Genomic DNA, 19203 nt, shown 5'->3' with positions numbered 1-19203 from the left:
TTACACTTTACAAAGTGAAGATGTAAGATGCAAATGTCAACCAAATCAAAGATTAAAAACTGCATGATTGTGTAACATGTTTCCAGTGTTTATGTACACATATGTAACTTTTCTAATTCAGTGACAGGTCAATAATTAAGCTTAAAATCAGACATAATTCTATAATTCAAACTCGAAATCTCACTGTATATAACTGTAGTGTGAAATGTGCATATTAGTTTTATTATTTTTCTTTTTGGATTTTTCAGACACCTTTGTTTGTAAACAGTGGAAAAAACTTTTCCTTTACTCTCACTTGAATGTGATGAGGTAGTCAGGGTACGCTTGGTTGTCATGAAACACAACATACATGCTGGGGTTATCTATTCTGTCTACCACACTGTCATAGCGGTCGTGAGGCTGCTGGTGGTTTCTAGGTGGAGGCACCTTCATATCATGTCGGCCATGAGTGCAGACGCCTGTGAGGACTCGGGCGACGAACATTAACTGAGAACCATCAGCAGCTGGCTTGGAGTAGGTGGGCTGAGCCGAGTAGTTGGCATTTACAGCAAAGTAGGTCCCACGACCATATGAAGTTGCTGAGGGTAGGAAGAAAAGAAAAAGAAAATTAACAATAGCTGATCACATTTACACTGTAGTGTCTTGAAATATAAATCACATGATACCCCTCAGTCTTCTAGCAGTAGATTCTTTAGGTGTCACAAATACCCTGGAAGTACAAGCTGTAGAACACAGAATTACTAGTTCACTAAACCCTCCTTTGTTACATGTACTGCTACTTTAATATCTTCCACCAGGTGTTTTAACTACACTGTTGATTGTAATTGACATGTTTTATTAGTGCATGCAGGAACATGAAAATCTTTCCTTTCAGCCCAATAAGGAATCAAGCGCTGTTATTGTACTAGACCTGAAAACACCTCCACAATCACTTAAACCCAAGGTTTTATGTGTCACGAAAGCCACAAATGCTTAACAAGATTAAAAACAACAACAACAAAGCCTTGCCTTTCATATCACCCTTGAAACACCAAAGTCACCAGAAGAGAAAATAATTTATTCAGCCTTAATATATGAATGCTCTCATAATCACAGTGTATTTTTACCTGCATTGTCCTGACAGTATACAGGAACAAGCAGTGGTTATACTGGATTGCCTGTTACTTGTCAAAGGTCTATTTAAACACATTAGCTCTCCTCCTTTGTAATTAGTAACAAATACTATAGTAAAAACTTAAATCGATGCACCATTAGAGTCAATTCTCTGAAGCGGGGATCATCTTTTAACCATTCTCGTATCAAGTTGTGCCCTGGCCTGAAAATCCATACAGTTATACTTACACTCATATAACAGGAAAATACTTATTACCATTATGAAAATTCACTGAATGCAAACTGTGAAAAAACTGAATGTCACCCTAAAAAAGATTGAAGCAGGGGTGCTGACCTTGAGGTCAAGGCTAATGAGATTTGAACTCAAACAAGATCTTTATTAGAGACACCTATGGTATCGATTTGAAAATCCTATGTTGCCTTGTTTTGTGTTATTTTGTTTGCAAAGTTGGTCACTTATGCCAACCAATGCCCGCTCGATGGACTGATGGGGTAAAAAAATCCCCCCAAAAACCCGAAACTCAATACCTTAATAATTAAATCATCTTTAGCAGCAATAACTTTAAGTAATCATTTCCTGTGTGGCTTTATCAGTCTCACACATTGTTCTGGTGACATTTCAGCCCACTCTTCTTTAGCGCGTTGCTTCAGTTCATTAAGGTTTGCAGGCATTCATTTATGCACAGCTCTCTTAAGGTCCCACCACATCATTTGAGCAAGGACACTGGGCCATTGCAGCATTTGCAGCTATTGTGTTGTAGATTTGCTGCTATGCTTGAAATCATTGTGCTTTTACGTAATCCAGTATTGGATTTTTTTTAGCTGTCAGCCTCACATTAGACTCTCTAGAACAGAGGTGCTCATGTTGACTTGTGGTTGCAAAAAAAAAAAAAAAAAAAGAAGCAACCCTTACAAACAACACACAGTCAACAGACAGTCTGTTTTTAGTTGTACAGTCATAAACTTTAACATTTAACATGCTAACGACACCTGCAGAGTCTGAGATGTAGCTCTTGGGTGTTTTGCAATTTCTCTGAGCATTGCAAGATCTTGATCTTGGGGCAAGTTTGCTGGGACGTCCACTCCTAGGAAGATTGTGGTATTGTGTTGACACACACCTGAATGCTCTCGACCAGTAGTAGTGCCAAAACTTCTGTTTTTATAAAGATGCTCACACACATGTAAGCATTAAGGGGACACTTTGGCTTTCATACACTGCTTCCTCCTTTTAGCTTAATTTTTGTTAAATGAATAATGAAACTTAATATACCACGTTTTCCTATCATCTGAGGTTTTATTTACTTAATTTTAGACTAACTCTGCAACGACGAAAGGGTGGTCTAACCCCGGAGGTCGAAGAAAGAAGCTGAGAATCACCCAACTGGAAGACACTGGTAGCTGCAGCAATAAAAATGAAGGTTAAAAGCTCCTTAGACAGAGGTTCTAGTCTAAGTACATTTGAAAGGTATAAGGGGGCATTAAAATGGGAGTGGAAAACTGGAGCACCAAAATAAAGCTGTGGGAAAATTGGGAGTGATGGGAGTGTCATCTGTAACTGCTGTTATGGTTGTAAATCTAACTTTGCTTGCATCTGAACTGCGTGAACACAGAGGTCATCCCACAGATGGTCCACCCGTTAAAGGGGGACAGAGGGCCTCAGGATCAAGAAGACCTGGACCTTGCAATGCTGGAGTGCATGTTGTAAGTGATCTCTTTGAAGAAAAGAGATCAAAGGGGGAATTGTGATATTATTCTGTTATTATATGCTACCTTATATATGTAATCAAAATAGTTGAATTATGTTAACTGCTGTAGATCATATTATACCCTTTAATATAGAGTGTGTGATTAGTATGTAGTTTTAGTTTGCATTATACTTCTGACCTAAAAGAGTGTGAAAATCATTAGATCTATTGGATTGACCTGTATTACTCGACACTGTTGAATGTGTTACACTGTTTCTTGACATTTCATACTGCTGAATCATGAAGAGAATGCTGTGTGCAGAGGACCTTGTGCCGATAATAGAAGAGACAGACCACATTCCACACCCCCACCTTACAGAAAGCAGAGAAAGACAGGGAGCCGAGGTCATAACTTAGGCGCTGTAACAGAGAAAGAATGTGATGTTTTGGCTTTTACGACTAGATGGGGGCCACTAGAGACTATAAAAAGCTGAGCAACCCGTCACCATTTTGAGACTTGCTGTGACCCTCTTCAGGCATGTCTCCCCATCATGATGGTCCTTATGCTCTTAAGTGTTGAATTGTATGGAAATAAATGATTGTTGATTGAGCATAAATACACCGAGTATTGTCCTTCCTTCAGCCCAAAGATTCAAAGAATTGGGAGATTTCAACAACTGCTAATGACAAGGTTACTTTTATTTTGCCCTGCAACAGAAAACCTGCAACTCTAAGAAGACTCTGGTGTTGACTTTGGTTAGAACATGTTATGCAAATTATTGGCACTGACAGTTTGCACTTGTGGATTATAAAAAGATTATCACCATTTTGTCCAGCAAAGCGCCTGTTGAATCCAGTTTTCATTATGGAGTTGCAATTTTCCTGGGTCGTCCCGTGGTACAGAAGTTTCTCCCCTGCTCCTCCCTCCTGTGCATTCTTATCAGAAATGTGCTTCTTCTGTGCTTCATAGGCGCGACGCAGGTGAACGTTCTGCAAACGCTCAATCTGACAAGAGAGAAGATGGACAAAGGATCAACAAGCTGCCAAACAAGGTAATCAAGGATATTAATTACATCTGAGGGGTAGTTTTATGCTCATATTCTGAGGGCCATAAATTGAGGTGTGCATCTCAGGTATGAGAAGATTCTGTGTTGTAAACATCGATCAATTAATTACCTTAAATCTGCAAATCTGAAAAACTGAAAACATGATGATTTGCAGGCAGGTTTTACAACTGTATTGAAACTTTCTTTGTATTGTGAATGAGAAAATTATGTCATCATCAATTCAGTGGACTTCAGATATATGAAACTAAAACTAAAATCCAGAATGAATGAATACAATTAAAAAATAAATAAATACAATTTAATTAAATAAATCATATCTTTCAAATGGTGAATTTAGTTTGTTTATATAATGTGACATTGACTGATTTCTTGTAACTTGGAATTACATTGTGATCTTTTTTACTCTTCCATTTTATCTATAAATTTATTAGTTAAATATCCTTTATTTACTGATAAATGAAGTTTTTGCATCTATGTTGGGAGTGAAGCACTGGAACAGACTGAGTGAGGAACTGAAACAATGTCCCAGCATGACCACTACAAAGATACGGTTTGCACTCGCTTTTTACACAAACACTGTGTTTATATATGTGTATGTGTGTGCACATGTATATTTGCATCAGTATGTGTGTATATGTATGTATATATCTCTGGGCATGTTACTGGGGTTACAAAACCAAATACACGGAACAAACTTCGAGGTAGAATTTATGATAGGATATGTCATAAAAAGGAAGCAATAATAAATAAATAAATGAATAAATAAATAAATAAATAAATGATAGGAATTACTGTAAATAATATACCTAAATATACATAAATATTAAAGCAAATAAAAACAGAAATATTTTTTACACTTTACACTTCATTAATAACATTTAATATCATTGGTTGTACTGACTACAAAAGAATAAAGTAGTGATGAAGCATGCATATAATAAAACAGGTAATACAATTAGAAACTGAAACGTTCCTTTACGCAAGGAGAGCCACCCACCTTCATCACAGTTTTGGCGACGGTTCGTTTGAAGGCCTCCTTCACTGTTCGGTACTCTGCAGAAGAAGACTCCAGGGGAATGACCATCATATTTTCACTGGCAGCCATGCTGTCCCAGTACAGAGGGAAAGTAAAGTCTGAAAGAGACAAGCATATATAGCTTATACAGCATACAAACAAGAAGACACAGAAAGAGCTTATGCTAAGCTTTATTATTTGCCATTTACTACAAATTCTTGTAGTAAATTCTCATTCCCTCATACAATGCATCAACCATAGATGTAGTGTCTTGATGGAGGGTTGTGGGTAGCGTAGGTCACAGTGGGTAGAGCCATCTTCCTAGACCCCTGTTTCACAAACCCACACACGTCTGCCAGCTACTGGGCAATTCTTTGGCACCTTGAGCCCGGGAATTTGAGCTTGGCTCACACTAGGGTGGCCAAAGTCTAGGAGGGTCGGTTGCCTGTTGCCTCTAGCCCTCTGGGACTCCCACCCCTTGGCTCTGAGCTGCCCATTTAAGGGCCTCCTTTCTTCTCCTGCTGGCATGGAGGCACAGATATCACTGAGATGTGTGGCCTCAGGTCTTTGGTACTCTTGGGGGCTTCAAATGGTTCTCCTGGATCCATCTCTATCATGCTCTGGCTCCTGAGAGGTGTTATTGCAGCTTCCCACACTCATTTTCATGTATATTTCGTGACAAAGACGCATACACATACTCTTCTCTCTCACTCTCTCTCTCTCTGTCTGTCACACACACATGCACACACAGATATTTATGTAGCTGTGCATTTTTAAAGTTTTGTGTTCGAGGTGTTGTATGATTGTTTTTCTTACAGGTGCGGCAGGTTGCAATATATTATGCATTTCTATTTGTACTCCATCCTTTCATTACATCTTATACACTTTAACATTTGTTTCTTTTGAGTTTGTATTACTCTCAAGCATCAAACTCCAGTATCAGTCGGGCTCATTTTGTAAATCATTGAGAACTATCTTCTCACCTGTGAGATTCTCAAGTCGTTTCAGCTTCGTTGTCTGTCTCAGTGATTGTGTGGCCACCATTCTCTGTAGATTAACCTCCCATGTGAGTCCCTGTGCATCTGTTATTCCTTCTGTTAATTCGTCGCTTTCCAGTTGGTGATTGGCTGTTCTGGGAAGTCTTTCCCAGTTACCGTTATGTGCCAGGATGCACCAAACAACTCGAAGGTACAAATCCTCCTCCTCCCTGACTCTTACCTCTCTAGCAAGAGCCATTAACTGACACTGATTCATTTTCTGCATCACCCGGGTGACCCCGTCTTTTAGCCCGCTCACTGTTAGGGTGCCAGCCTGATCTGTTTGCATGAATAAACCCTCAGACTCCACCAGCTCCTTCAGCTCCATCATGTCATCCTGGTCGAGGGGTTCCAGTTCCTCCTTTGAGAAGGTGTTACTGGAGCACTGCGTCTGATATTGATGCTTCAGCTTTTCCATGGCATCGTCAACGTCCTTTTTGGAAAGACCCAGGAACGTGAAGACAGACTGCTGACTTGTAGAGCTGATTTGGAGACTGCTGAGGTATGCACTCACAGAATGAGGAGGCTGTTGTTGCTGTACTTGAACTGGAAGTACTGGAAGTACTGGAAGTACTAGAACAAATCAGTAAAAAATTTCAGTAAAATAATTTTGAATCAGTTTTTATTTTAAAATTCATTACACTAAATAACTACACAAAATGTCAGTTTGTGAATATTTCTGTCACCTCTGTTGATGACAGCTGGGGAATACATCTGCATCGCTTCCTCTTTAAAAGTCAAGAAGACATCGATCTTAATCAGGATGAGACGGATGTCAGTGAGGCTGGTCATGATTGATGCAGATGACTTGATCCCTCGAAAAATGGCTCCTGCCACAATCGCAGGATCCAAACCTCCAGCTCCTGCAAAAACACCCCTGCCTCTTAGGTGTGTGTGTGTGTAGCACAACAAACAGAATAAATAGAAATGCTGAACAAAATACTTACCAGCACACATGGCAGGAATTGCCACTGAATTATATTTATGTGATTCACAGTAACAAATGATATCACACACAAGTTGTTCAATGAGGACTTCATCCTGTTCTCCATGCACATGTAAAATAGCTTTACTGAGGAAGTTTCCAGACTGGGTCACGAAAATTTCTCCTCGATTCACTGTTGCTGCCGCCTGTGGTTCAGCTAAAGTTGAGATGTCTTTGCATAAGCCATATATAGAGAAAGAAAAAATATATTTTAAAGGATGTCAGTGAAGGCAAGTTTGTGCTACATGCTAATCTTGTGCTAGTTTTAGCATGCTAAAAAAGCTAATCAGCACCAGGACTGATGATTCTGATGATGGAGGTTACCAACCTTTACATAACTATTGCCATCTATTTTGGTAAATGGTAAAAAATGGTAAATGGCCTGTATTTGTATAGCGCTTTACTTAGTCCCTATGGACCTCAAAGCGCTTTACACTACATTCAGTCATCCACCCATTCACACACTGGTGATGGCAAGCTACATTGTAGCCACAGCTACCCTGGAGCGCACTGATTTTGTTAGTAACATGCCAAATTTTGCTACTGTAATGTTTAGGGTCAGTTGCACAGTTGAGTAACAAATACATTTTGATTTGTTAGCATGTAATAAAAATCACAAATACCAATCTTATGGTAACATTAAAAGAAAAACTGGGGTTTCAAAAAGAGTAAGATAATCTTAGTAAAATGAATGTCTAATGCCTATTGGTAAAATATATTTAATAAATGTATTTAATTAGTAAGTACAGCTTTGGAAATAGCAACAATAATAATAATGCCACAGTTTCATCTTAAGTTCCAATTTGTGTCACAGTTGGATACGTTTCCTGAATAGTTACTCATCAACCCTATATTCCCAAATCAATCCACATGCATTTATGGGAAATGGTACTCAAAGGTAAGTCAAAGGCTAATCCCTGCCAAACCTTCTTGGCTGAAGATCAAACATTTCTCATGCTGAGTTGACACCACAGGCAGCGTACCAGTTCACCTGTTCATCTCTGTTCCCTGCCAGACTGTCACTGAGTCACTTGTCTGTGTTACAGTTTGATTGCTTTCCATCACCTACGCCTGAGAGTTTTACATTTTGCCATCCACTAAGCCTGTTCCTGCTGAATGTGCCTAATTTGCACTAGATTTCATTATGTGAAACTATAACCATGATAGGTATGAGATCCAAAATATAAGAAATTATCTAGTTTTACAGCTCCATATACATTAGAAATTAGTGGCTTTCTAATACTTATGATGTTCAACCATGACTATCTGTTAAGCTCTTCGTAATTATATGCTGAGGTTTTTAGCTAATGTAAGTGACCTGCTGATAATGCTACATGAAAACTTTGATCCTCAAAGATTATATTCATATGGGCATCCCCATTTTTGAGCAGATATTCATGAACAGCTGTTTGACTTTGCCATAGTGATCCTCCTGCTCACCAAGGTTACTTACCAAAGTTAAAACTTTGGGAGTCTGTTATGTTCACCACAGCATCTGTAGTCTCATTAGTGATGTCACCAAACACCACATGTAGTTTAACTCCACTTCCCACTGTTATGACGATGTCATCTAGGTCGCTGGTGAGGGACCTGAAGATTGCTGAGACGAAGAACACCACACATTGATTTTGTCTGATATTTAGTCTGATGGCTGAGGGTGATAATGAAGATGGTAAAATATAACACTGGCTGAAGGCTTTTTATCTGCTCACTATTCATTAATCTCACATAATGAAGACAGTCTGAGTAGTGCTAGTTTACCTTGGCCTCCCTGGTTCATATTTAAGCTGAGCTGTTTGTAGACATCGTGGTAGCACTGTAGATAAAAACACAGAATAACATGATGAAAGATGGATGCCTTCATGTTACATATCAGATCAGGACATACCAACTGACACTGACCTCCTCAGAATCAGGGTAACCAGGTTTAATCACAATGTGGATGTTTGTAAGAGATCCAGAGGATGCAGATAATCCAAACTGGTGAATGATGTCGGTCAACACCTGAATAGCTTCTCTCAGCGGGTATTGTAAAACAATTCCTGACCCAATGATTGGAATGGCCACTGAAACCAAATTCAGCTGTGCACAAAGCTCCAGACACCTCTTCAGACCGTTACCAAGAGCCTGCAAATCAAAAGTTACATATTTTAAACTATGTTTTCAAACTCTTGGATTGCACACTGCAACTAACAGAGCACACATGGAAAACAGTGAGGCTTTGGAGGATAAATCCTCCCTTGCAGTTATAGGTACAGTTAATTGACTAGTTTGTGTGTTAATGCTTTTACTTTTCAGTTAAATATTTTATTTTCTTTTCTTTTGTCTGTTCCTCTAGTTTTGAGTATACATGCTTAGATATCATCTGATTATTCAAATTAATACTTTCATCTATGTACAGCTATAAAGTGCATTTCAATGGTTTTCTGAAGGTAAATTAAATATGAATTAGCACTTTTCCATCACCAGAAGTGTTAATGAAAGTCCTTAATTTTACCTGAACACTCTGTCCTCTTACTCCATCCCAAGGCAAGCACTCAATGAAGAAAATCCTGGAGCAGCCCAGAGATGGAGGTGCATCAACCAGCTGAACATCACCAGGGGCGAGGGCACAACTGGCTAAGACTGAATCAAACTTTAACTTTAATATATTCCCAGCTTTGGCCAACAAACTTTTGCCAATATTTGTAGAAGTCAGCTGTTTGTTGAGCATGGGGACCACCAGAACATCCACCTGCAGAAATAATATTGAATAACATGAATGTTGATATTTTATTTTGAGACTATGGGAAATAGAATTGAATGGAAATAATCAAACCTGTTCATTTTCTAAACTGCTGAGTTTGATCTTCAGGTTTGTTCTGTTGATTGCAGAGTTTCCAACTGTGCTGTACATGCTGCTGCTGTAGCTGAGAGATCTAGGTGTATCACTGAGTCTGCTGGTGTTTCGTGGTCTTTGCACGTTTGGGATGGCTGCAGTTTGCTTATCTCGGATAATGACGTAACAGGAGCTCTCTATCAGCTCTTTAGTCACTTTACCCTCTTCCTGGAAGTACTGCTGAGCCCCTGGTCCATCTAGAGTCAAAGTGTCTACTACAACACTGTCTAGAGTTGATGTTAGGGCCTCCTTGGCCTCCTGAACATGACATCGAGGACCAGACACAAACACACAAGGATTTGGAAAATGTGAGGCTTGTAAGGTCACCTTGGTCTGCTTCATGCCAATCAAGTCTAGGATTTTATTAAAACAGTCGACCATTTCAGGATGAAGCAGATTGATGGTTTCTTGAGTTGAAACTTGATTCAACTGGAAGTCATGAAGAACTTCATTGAGCTTGGCCACATTTTCACTGAAGCCCACCAGTTGGACGTTGGTTGTTGAGGTTCCCCTGGCGCCTGGCATGTAGCTGATGTCCACTCTGAACTCTCTACTGTTTGCCTCGTTCTTGGCTTTCATCAGAATTTCTTTCAACCTGTTGAGATCTATTGCACCCTGCAGCTGTACAGTGGTCACTTTAAAGTCTCTCATTACTGCTGCCTCAGCCATATTTAAAGCATCAGAGGACAAACTGGACAGAACCAGATCTGCACCCACCTCAAAGAAAACAGGGTTTCTGAGCCTTTGCTGGAAGCGAGTTTGGTATTTTGGGATGGCATCACTGGTCTTCATGAAGGTTAGCAGAGCTGTAGGGAACTTAACGCTCTTCTCCTTTACGTTCTTAATCAGTTCAACCAGTTTTGTAGCTCCTGACTGCACCTCTTTGTCAGGGCCCTCCAAAGTGATCATGGCACTACCTCTGATGATTGTAACCTCTGGACAATTAGCACGCATTTCTCGATTGAACTCTTCTTCTATGAGCTTGAAGTTCCTCTCCACAATTGGCATTACCTTTTTGGTGGGTAGGCGTTTTTCCAGAATTGCAATCTTCTCCTTCACGGCATCAACCTCTCCCACAACCACAGCATAGCCACTCTCTGTGTAAACTTTGATATCATCTGTCTTAAAGGCCGAGTCCTGCAGTATCATTTTCACCAGTTTTGGCTCAAGCACATGATAGCAGAGGTAGGTCTCGGTAAGCCGAATAAAGACCCGATCCACTTGGCACTCCCATTTCTCTGCAGCGCCACCAAAACCACCTCCTGGCCCCTTGTCAACCTCTCCTCTAACCAAAACCTCCTCTTCATCGAAATTTAGCTCCACTGTGCAGCCGATTGACGACAGTTGTTTTTCAAAAAATGTGTATGCTTTACAGTTGTCTCTCAGGAAAAACAGCAGGAAAACATCTATCCTGAAAGTCTTCTCAAGACCTTTTATGTTTGAGTTTCTAGAGATCTGAAAGAGGGAAAGAAAAAAAAATCTGTCAATTTATGATATACGATAGGCTACTTATTGTAAACAGTGGGAGTGTACCACATAGGGTTGGACATTAAGTAATACATAACCCTTATTCAAAACCTCTAATCAACGTAATCTTCGCCATGTCATGTATTTTATTTCTTTTCTTTTTAAATCTGTTAATAATTCATCCATTATGTACTATGTTAGCTATGTCCAGTCTACAGCATACACGAGATCCATCATGGAGTAAACATGAAACACTGAGCCCACTGCTAAATTAAAATTCAGTGTTTGTTGTTTGGACACATCAATCATTCAATCATCATAAACTAGTTCTACAAAAAAACAAACAAAAAACAACAACATTGATTTTATGGCAGTTGCCCCAATTCATACAGTCCTTTCTGTTATGTAGGTAAAACCACCTTAAATTAATATTTTTGTTTATATGTTTTTCTTTTTGATTGCTATGTCTGACTATGACACTGTGTTATAAAAGAAATATGCTACAGGCCTGTTTCTAAAACAGTCTGGGTATTTGTGTACAATGTAAATGAAAGCAGAATGCAATGACTGGTGAATAATCTAAAACATGATGTTGAGGGTTTTTTTTTAATCTGTGTGCAAACGAGACGCAGTGTCCATGGATTCCACAAGGAATTTAAAATTTTGTGTGACCGAACCACACAGACAAACAATCTCTGGCCACTATATTAGGTACACCTGTTTAAGCTTATTAATACATATGGATAATCAACCAATCACATGCCACTAACCATTTAGACATGGTCAAGAGGATCTTCTGAAGTTCAAACTGAGCATCAGAATGAAAAATAAATTTGAGCTGCTTTAATTTATTTATTTTCCCACACAACCATCTCTAGGGATTACAGAGAATGGACTGAAAAAGAGAAAATATCCAATTCTCTGCATGAAAACGTCTTCTTGATGTCAGAGGTCAGAGGATGGCCAGACTGCTTCGAGTTGATAGGAAGGAAACAGTAACTCAAATAACATCACAACATTATAATAAAAAATTAACAGCAAAGATTTAAAGCAGCACTGAAGTCTTCTCTGTTACTCTCAAGGTGTACCTAATAAAGTGTCCAGTGAGAGTGTTACCATCTGGCTTTTTATGACCTATGTTTTTAAAAACAGTATGTCACAAAACGGCTGTGTGAGGGAAGGAAAAGGACCCAAACGGAAACTCACAGAGATGAAAAATGTGAACTGCTTTATTGCAGGTGTAGAGGTGATACAAATAGAAATAAACTAAACTGCGACAACCTATAAACTCATGGGGAGACACAGGGAGAGTCACACAGCTATGAGGGAGGACACTTACCTAAATCCACAGAGGGATGACAAGGAAGTGAGAACACACGAGGAGTACAGCTGATACGAATAACCATAACGAGACAGGGGAAGCTAGACTGAACAGAAAAAACACGGGACCTTCACAGTAAAACAGGAAACATGATATGGGTGGGAGTGGAGGAGAGGCAGGTGGGAACGAGGGAACACAAGGGAGAGCACAGGCAGACGGCCTGGGGAAACATGATGGAACACAAGGCACAAGGACTCACACAAAGAAACAAACACAGAGGGAGACACAGGGGGTAAAGACACGAGGGGAATCTAATAATCAAAAGCAAAGCAGAAAAACCAATTATAGAATAAACACAGTGGACGTAAAACACAAATAATAACACCAAGTGACAAAAATACAAGCGAACTCAAAACACTTTGTCAAAAGGACCCAGGACCATGACACAGTATCTTTGATGGTATGGAGGTGGAGTAACATACAGGGAGTGCAGAATTTTTAGGCAAATGAGTATTTTGTCCACATCATCCTCTTCATGCATGTTGTCTTACTCCAAGCTGTATAGGCTCGAAAGCCTACTACCAATTAAGCATATTAGGTGATGTGCATCTCTGTAATGAGAAGGGGTGTGGTCTAATGACATCAACACCCTATATCAGGTGTGCATAATTATTAGGCAACGTCCTTTCCTTTGGCAAAATGGGTCAAAAGAAGGACTTGACAGGCTCAGAAAAGTCAAAAATAGTGAGATATCTTGCAGAGGGATGCAGCAGTCTCAAAATTGCAAAGCTTCTGAAGCGTGATCATCGAACAATCAAGCGTTTCATTCAAAATAGTCAACATTACTAAATCTCCATTTGCACTATTTGCCTATTTGCACTACTCTGCCTGGTTTACACTCAATGTCATTTACCCTTACCTGAATATTGTATATTGTATATTGCATAGCTTTCTTGCTAATTTGTATTGTATTTATTTATTTAAATTTTTACTTTTTAATTATTTTATTTGCATTTTTTAATCACTCTCTTTATTTAAATGTTCATTTGCTATTTCATCTAGGGTTTGAGAGTAACGAAATTTCTATTCTCCGTATGTCCTGTACATGTGGCAGAATTGACAAATAAAGTTGACTTTGACTTTGACTTTGAACAGGGTCGCAAGAAGCGTGTGGAAAAACCAAGGCGCAAAATAACTCCCCATGAACTGAGAAAAGTCAAGCGTGCAGCTGCCAAGATGCCACTTGCCACCAGTTTGGCCATATTTCAGAGCTGCAACATCACTGGAGTGCCCAAAAGCACAAGGTGTGCAATACTCAGAGACATGGCCAAGGTAAGAAAGGCTGAAAGACGACCACCACTGAACAAGACACACAAGCTGAAACGTCAAGACTGGGCCAAGAAATATCTCAAGACTGGTTTTTCTAAGGTTTTATGGACTGATGAAATGAGAGTGAGTCTTGATGGGCCAGATGGATGGGCCCGTGGCTGGATTGGTAAAGGGCAGAGAGCTCCAGTCCGACTCAGACGCCAGCAAGGTGGAGGTGGAGTACTGGTTTGGGCTGGTATCATCAAAGATGAGCTTGTGGGGCCTTTTCGGGTTGAGGATGGAGTCAAGCTCAACTCCCAGTCCTACTGCCAGTTTCTGGAAGACACCTTCTTCAAACAGTGGTACAGGAAGAAGTCTGCATCCTTCAAGAAAAACATGATTTCCATGCAGGACAATGCTCCATCACACGCGTCCAAGTACTCCACAGCGTGGCTGGCAAGAAAGGGTATAAAAGAAGAAAAACTAATGACATGGCCTCCTTGTTCACCTGATCTGGACCCCATTGAGAACCTGTGGTCCATCATCAAATGTGAGATTTACAAGGAGGGAAAACAGTACACCTCTCTGAACAGTGTCTGGGAGGCTGTGGTTGCTGCTGCACGCAATGTTGATGGTGAACAGATCAAAACACTGACAGAATCCATGGATGGCAGGCTTTTGAGTGTCCTTGCAAAGAAAGGTGGCTATATTGGTCGCTGATTTGTTTTTGTTTTGTTTTTGAATGTCAGAAATGTATATTTGTGAATGTGGAGATGTTATATTGGTTTCACTGGTAAAAATAAATAATTGAAATGGGTATATATTTGTTTTTTGTTAAGTTGCCTAATAATTATGCACAGTAATAGTCACCTGCACACACAGATATCCCCCTAAAATAGCTAAAACTAAAAACAAACTAAAAACTACTTCCAAAAACATTCAGCTTTGATATTAATGAGTTTTTTGGGTTCATTGAGAACATGGTTGTTGTTCAATAATACAATTATTCCTCAAAAATACAACTTGCCTAATAATTCTGCACTCCCTGTACATGGCATTGCTTCCTTGTCTACAAAGGCATTAATGCAAAATAGTATGTGAAGTATTTGCATCTGTATCTGCACACTGTGCCGTCTACATGATGTATTTTTCAGGGAAGGCTTTCTTATTTAACAAATGCTGAACTAGACTGTATATTTACACTCTGTATTAACAGCAAGACTCAGAAGTGAAAGAAACCTGAGAACTGTCAGCCACTGAAAACACTGAGGCACAATGAAATGAAAGCTATAAAAAAAGAGGGCCCAGCAAAAGTGGAGCAAACACATAGTTCTCTATATTTGTCCCTGACGTCAAATTTAATGATCGTGTATCTTTTTTTAAAAAAGGACTGTTTTACTATTTAAAATGTATTCTTTGCAGTACTTACAGTGTCTTTGAAATATTTTATAATCATCTGTTTTTTGTCAATATTGTCCTCAGCTGTCCAACTTCCCCTGGAGGCTAACTCACTCCTCTTAAACTGATTTGGCCACATTATTCTGGCGCTCAGTTTTTACTGTAACCAAAAGTCATGTTTGAAAGAGCAGTAAACTGTACCAGTGATTGGCTTGTCGTTGGCTGGTCAGAGGTCTGTGGTGAACTTGTCCGGCTCACGGTCAGCCGCACTTCTCCACTCGGAAGAGTGATGGTGTGAAACTTCCTCTGCAAAACTCTGTCTTGATCTGGAAAACATCCATAAACAGAGTCACTGAAACAGCCTGAATTTAAACACAAAGCTAAAAAAAAAATATTTTACAAATGACCGACTGTCCTACCCTCTTTTAACTTGAAACAGATTTTATAAACGCTTCCTCCGAGTTTTTCAAGATTTCCGCAGTCGCCACCCCCGGAGTCTCGCCTTTTCTGAAAGTATCTCCTCACTTTCTCCTTCTCTCTGTCTGTAAAGTCAGTGGCTTCAAAAAACAGTGGATACGGATATTGATCCATTTTATCTGCAATTCTACACTAACACGAGAACTTTCAACCCGTCAAACACTCGTTTGTGCCGCTCTGTCACGGCCCGTTTTTGTTTCAGTTTCAGTTTTCAAGAATCGCATCCTCGTGTTTACACTCCCACACAGCAGTAGGAAAAGTGCACATTTAATTCTAAGGGGCTTTTCTCGTCTCACCTGCTCTGCAGGTACTTTAAAGGTGTTTCAGCTGTCAGAGTATAACTCTAAATTATATTCATGTCTTAATATGGTTTTGAGAAAGACATTTTACCAGTAATTATGCTGACAGCAAATAAGGGTTTGAACTTTATGTTTTATCTGATCCGATAGAAACATTTGAGAAAATCTGAAACAACAACAAATATATTTCACATAAACCCATCCATCCATCCATTCGTCCTCTTGCGCTTATCACTATCTGGACGCAGTGGAGCTGGAGCGTATCCCAGCTACCATAGGTCTGTAGAGGCGGGGCACACCCTGAACATACAGGAATCCCTCCGTGTAAAACCTTCCTTATAACCCTTACCACACCAACCCCGACTCAACGAGTGTCAGAGGAATGAATCTTAAAATCTGGACATCAGTCCCAGGTTTTGTACCTGTATCTTTCATTTTTCTGTCTCAAAGAGTTTATTTTAAGAGCAAACACAGTGTATCTAAAAATTCACAGGGCAAAAAAGCGTTATTGATTTAATAAATTTTGAAACAGTTTAAAATTTTCATGAAGCTACTAAACAAACTCAACATCCTTTATTATTCACTGCTCAGGAAATTAAACATCTTTCACTTTAGTGTGAAACACTACAGTTACTTTTGTGCTCTCATAAGTCATCAGTTACAGATTTGTCTTGATCTTCCACATTCTCACATGTAGTTTCAAGTAGTAATCTAAAAATATCTAAAGCTCAGAACCCAAACTTTAGAGTCCAATTGAAGTAAGCTTAGTTTATTATGCATGAACAAATAAACAAATTTTTCAACATATGGTTTGAATAACATTGTTGAAATGCTCATATTTTAGGTGTAAATTGTCAGAAAGACCAGAAGTGACCACACATAAATTGTATGTCTCAACATCAGCAATGATCTGTGCCTCTTTAAATATGTCCTTCCCATTCAAAGGTGCTTCAGCAGCCCCGCCTACAAGGGCTGGGAAAATCCGCCTCTTCTATTTCCATCTCACTCTGCTAAGTAAGGACCCAGACTGCACTGTGGCAGAAGCAGTTACACAAAGTAAAACTTGTGCTGTCATGAGCAGCCAGTTTTCTTTAAATTTAAGTTCAGGAATTTAAACACAGAGATGTTTGAAGATGGATTTATGTGCCGTTAATGTTGTGTAGTTGACAGAGTGACTATTTGATTGGCTGCTCAGTTAATAGTAAGTTATATAAGAAGATAATAATAACAACAACAACAACAACAACAACAATAATAATAATAATAATAATAATAATAATAATAATAATAATAATAATAATAATAATAATAATAAGATCATTAGAGCAAAAATGTTGTTCAACACAAAACAGACAGCCCCCTATGAGCAAACGGTTTGCTTTGCTTTCATTACATGTTTGATGTCCTGTTTATCAAAGTTGGATTTTAGGGGTGGATTTTTACATTTCCTGTGTGTACTTCAGGTGTCTGGTAGAGGCAAAGTGAGTGAAGAGATGATAGCAACTGTGGAGTTCACAAACCCCTTCAGCTTCAACCTGGAGAACGTCTACATTCGCATGGAAGGACCTGGGATGATGGAGCCAAAGTCCAGGTATTACAGGTGAGTGATCATGAACAACTGTTTGTATAAAATATTTCCACATAAAACCAAAAACTGGTTTCAGTTTCATCTTATTCCTTTGGATCTTTCCAGATTAACGATTTTAAGATAAGATAAGATAAGATAAGATAAGATAAGATAAGATAAGATAAGATAAGATAGAACTTTATTAATCCCTCGGGTGGGTTCCTCTGGGAAATTCGACTTCCAAAAAAAGCACAGCAACGACCGAAGTTACAGTTACAGAATTGTTATATATATATATATACACACACACACACACACACACACACACACACATATATAAATACAGAGACAAATATAAATAAAATATACAAAGGGGATAAATAGAATAAATAGGAATAAAAAATAAAAATACAAGTGAATTTTATAGCCTCTAAATAGTAGCAAAAGGAAAAAAACCCACTTTTTGCTTTAATATTTTTGACGTGTTTGTCTTTTCTCAGGTTGGTCATAGGAGGCTCTTCTCTGACCTGGACTGAGTATTTCACTCTGCAGAGGACCGGGACAAGCAGGGTGATCACCACTCTGGACTGTCCTGCTCTCCGGCAGGTTCACGGCCAGGCGTCTGTCACCATCAACCCCTGAGAATCCGTGAACATGAAGCTAAATAAACGGATATTCATTTATCCGTTCATTCTTCAGTTATTCTTTTACCACATAGAGGCCTATATCGTCATTATCCAACTCCAGTTTTTCAGCTATATAGCTTTAGCATTGGTGATATTTTTTTCAAATGCTGCAGATAGTAGTAAAATGAATAGCTAGTAGCTAGATGGCTTATATTTTAAACATAGATTCAGTTTTGTAGTAAATGAAAACACAAGGAAGGTTGACTTGCCTTTTTGATATATGGGAAAGCTATCTTTTTGACCCTTTGACAAAGTGAATAATTTTTAGCTCTAAAATTAGCACATTTAAATAAATTTTTGATAATTTTTTGGCCACTAGGGGGGAGAATTACTCCAAAAGAAACATCTCAAGACACAGACAAGAAAGATTATCATCCTTTGGAGCTATTATCTCATCACTCATGTGTTTAACGCTCATTTTACCACAGTTAACATTTTAAACTACTATACCAGATGGTTTGCTATGTTCAGCAGTTACCTGATTATGAACTGAACAAGTTTGCATATGTGTTTGCTTAATTTGATCACAATTTAATTAAATATCACAGTTTCTTTTTAAATGTTGATCACCCACGTCCTCTAATTTTTCCTTTTTCAAGAATGGACCACACAGTCATACAGTAAATCTTTATTAGGGTTATGTGCCATGTTCTCAGATTAATTAGGTGTGATTCAAAGTGCTTTACACTTGGCAAAGTGAAGATATAAGGTGCAAATTTTTGCCAAATAAAACATTTTAAACGGCATGATTGCGTAATATGTTTCCAGTGTTTATGTACATATATTTCTACTTCAGTAGCAGGTCAATAATTAAGCATAAAATCAGACAGAATTCAATACTTAAGAAATAAACTCGGAATTTCATTAAATATAATTGTTTGTAATGTGAAATGTACATAT

At 38.8% G+C, this 19203-nt stretch overlaps 2 protein-coding genes across 2 annotated transcripts; one reads left to right on the top strand and one right to left on the bottom strand.

Annotated features, from left to right (window-relative positions):
- Positions 1 to 76: 76 nt before the first annotated feature.
- LOC146674728 (protein mono-ADP-ribosyltransferase PARP14-like) lies at positions 77 to 15957 on the bottom strand. Its single transcript, XM_085398216.1, has 12 exons — positions 15694 to 15957; positions 15476 to 15600; positions 9721 to 11235; positions 9400 to 9636; positions 8805 to 9029; positions 8664 to 8718; positions 8356 to 8502; positions 6604 to 7074; positions 5864 to 6490; positions 4863 to 4999; positions 3623 to 3803; positions 77 to 578 (listed from the first exon to the last, which is right to left on the bottom strand). The coding sequence occupies exons 1-12, from the start codon at positions 15863 to 15865 to the stop codon at positions 292 to 294; spliced, it is 4179 nt and encodes a 1392-aa protein (XP_085254342.1). The 5' UTR covers positions 15866 to 15957; the 3' UTR covers positions 77 to 291.
- Positions 3279 to 18798, top strand: LOC146674727 (coagulation factor XIII A chain-like). Its single transcript, XM_085398237.1, has 4 exons — positions 3279 to 3489; positions 3769 to 3850; positions 17514 to 17650; positions 18118 to 18798. The coding sequence occupies exons 1-4, from the start codon at positions 3482 to 3484 to the stop codon at positions 18257 to 18259; spliced, it is 369 nt and encodes a 122-aa protein (XP_085254363.1). The 5' UTR covers positions 3279 to 3481; the 3' UTR covers positions 18260 to 18798.
- The last annotated feature ends 405 nt before the right edge of the window (positions 18799 to 19203 follow it).

This window comes from Rhamphochromis longiceps, linkage group LG3 (assembly GCF_057381845.1).
Source record: "Rhamphochromis longiceps isolate RC_006_pf linkage group LG3, R_longiceps_female_GT1.1, whole genome shotgun sequence".
Taxonomy (NCBI): Eukaryota; Metazoa; Chordata; class Actinopteri; order Cichliformes; family Cichlidae; genus Rhamphochromis; species Rhamphochromis longiceps.
This window is presented reverse-complemented; position numbering and strand designations above follow the sequence as displayed.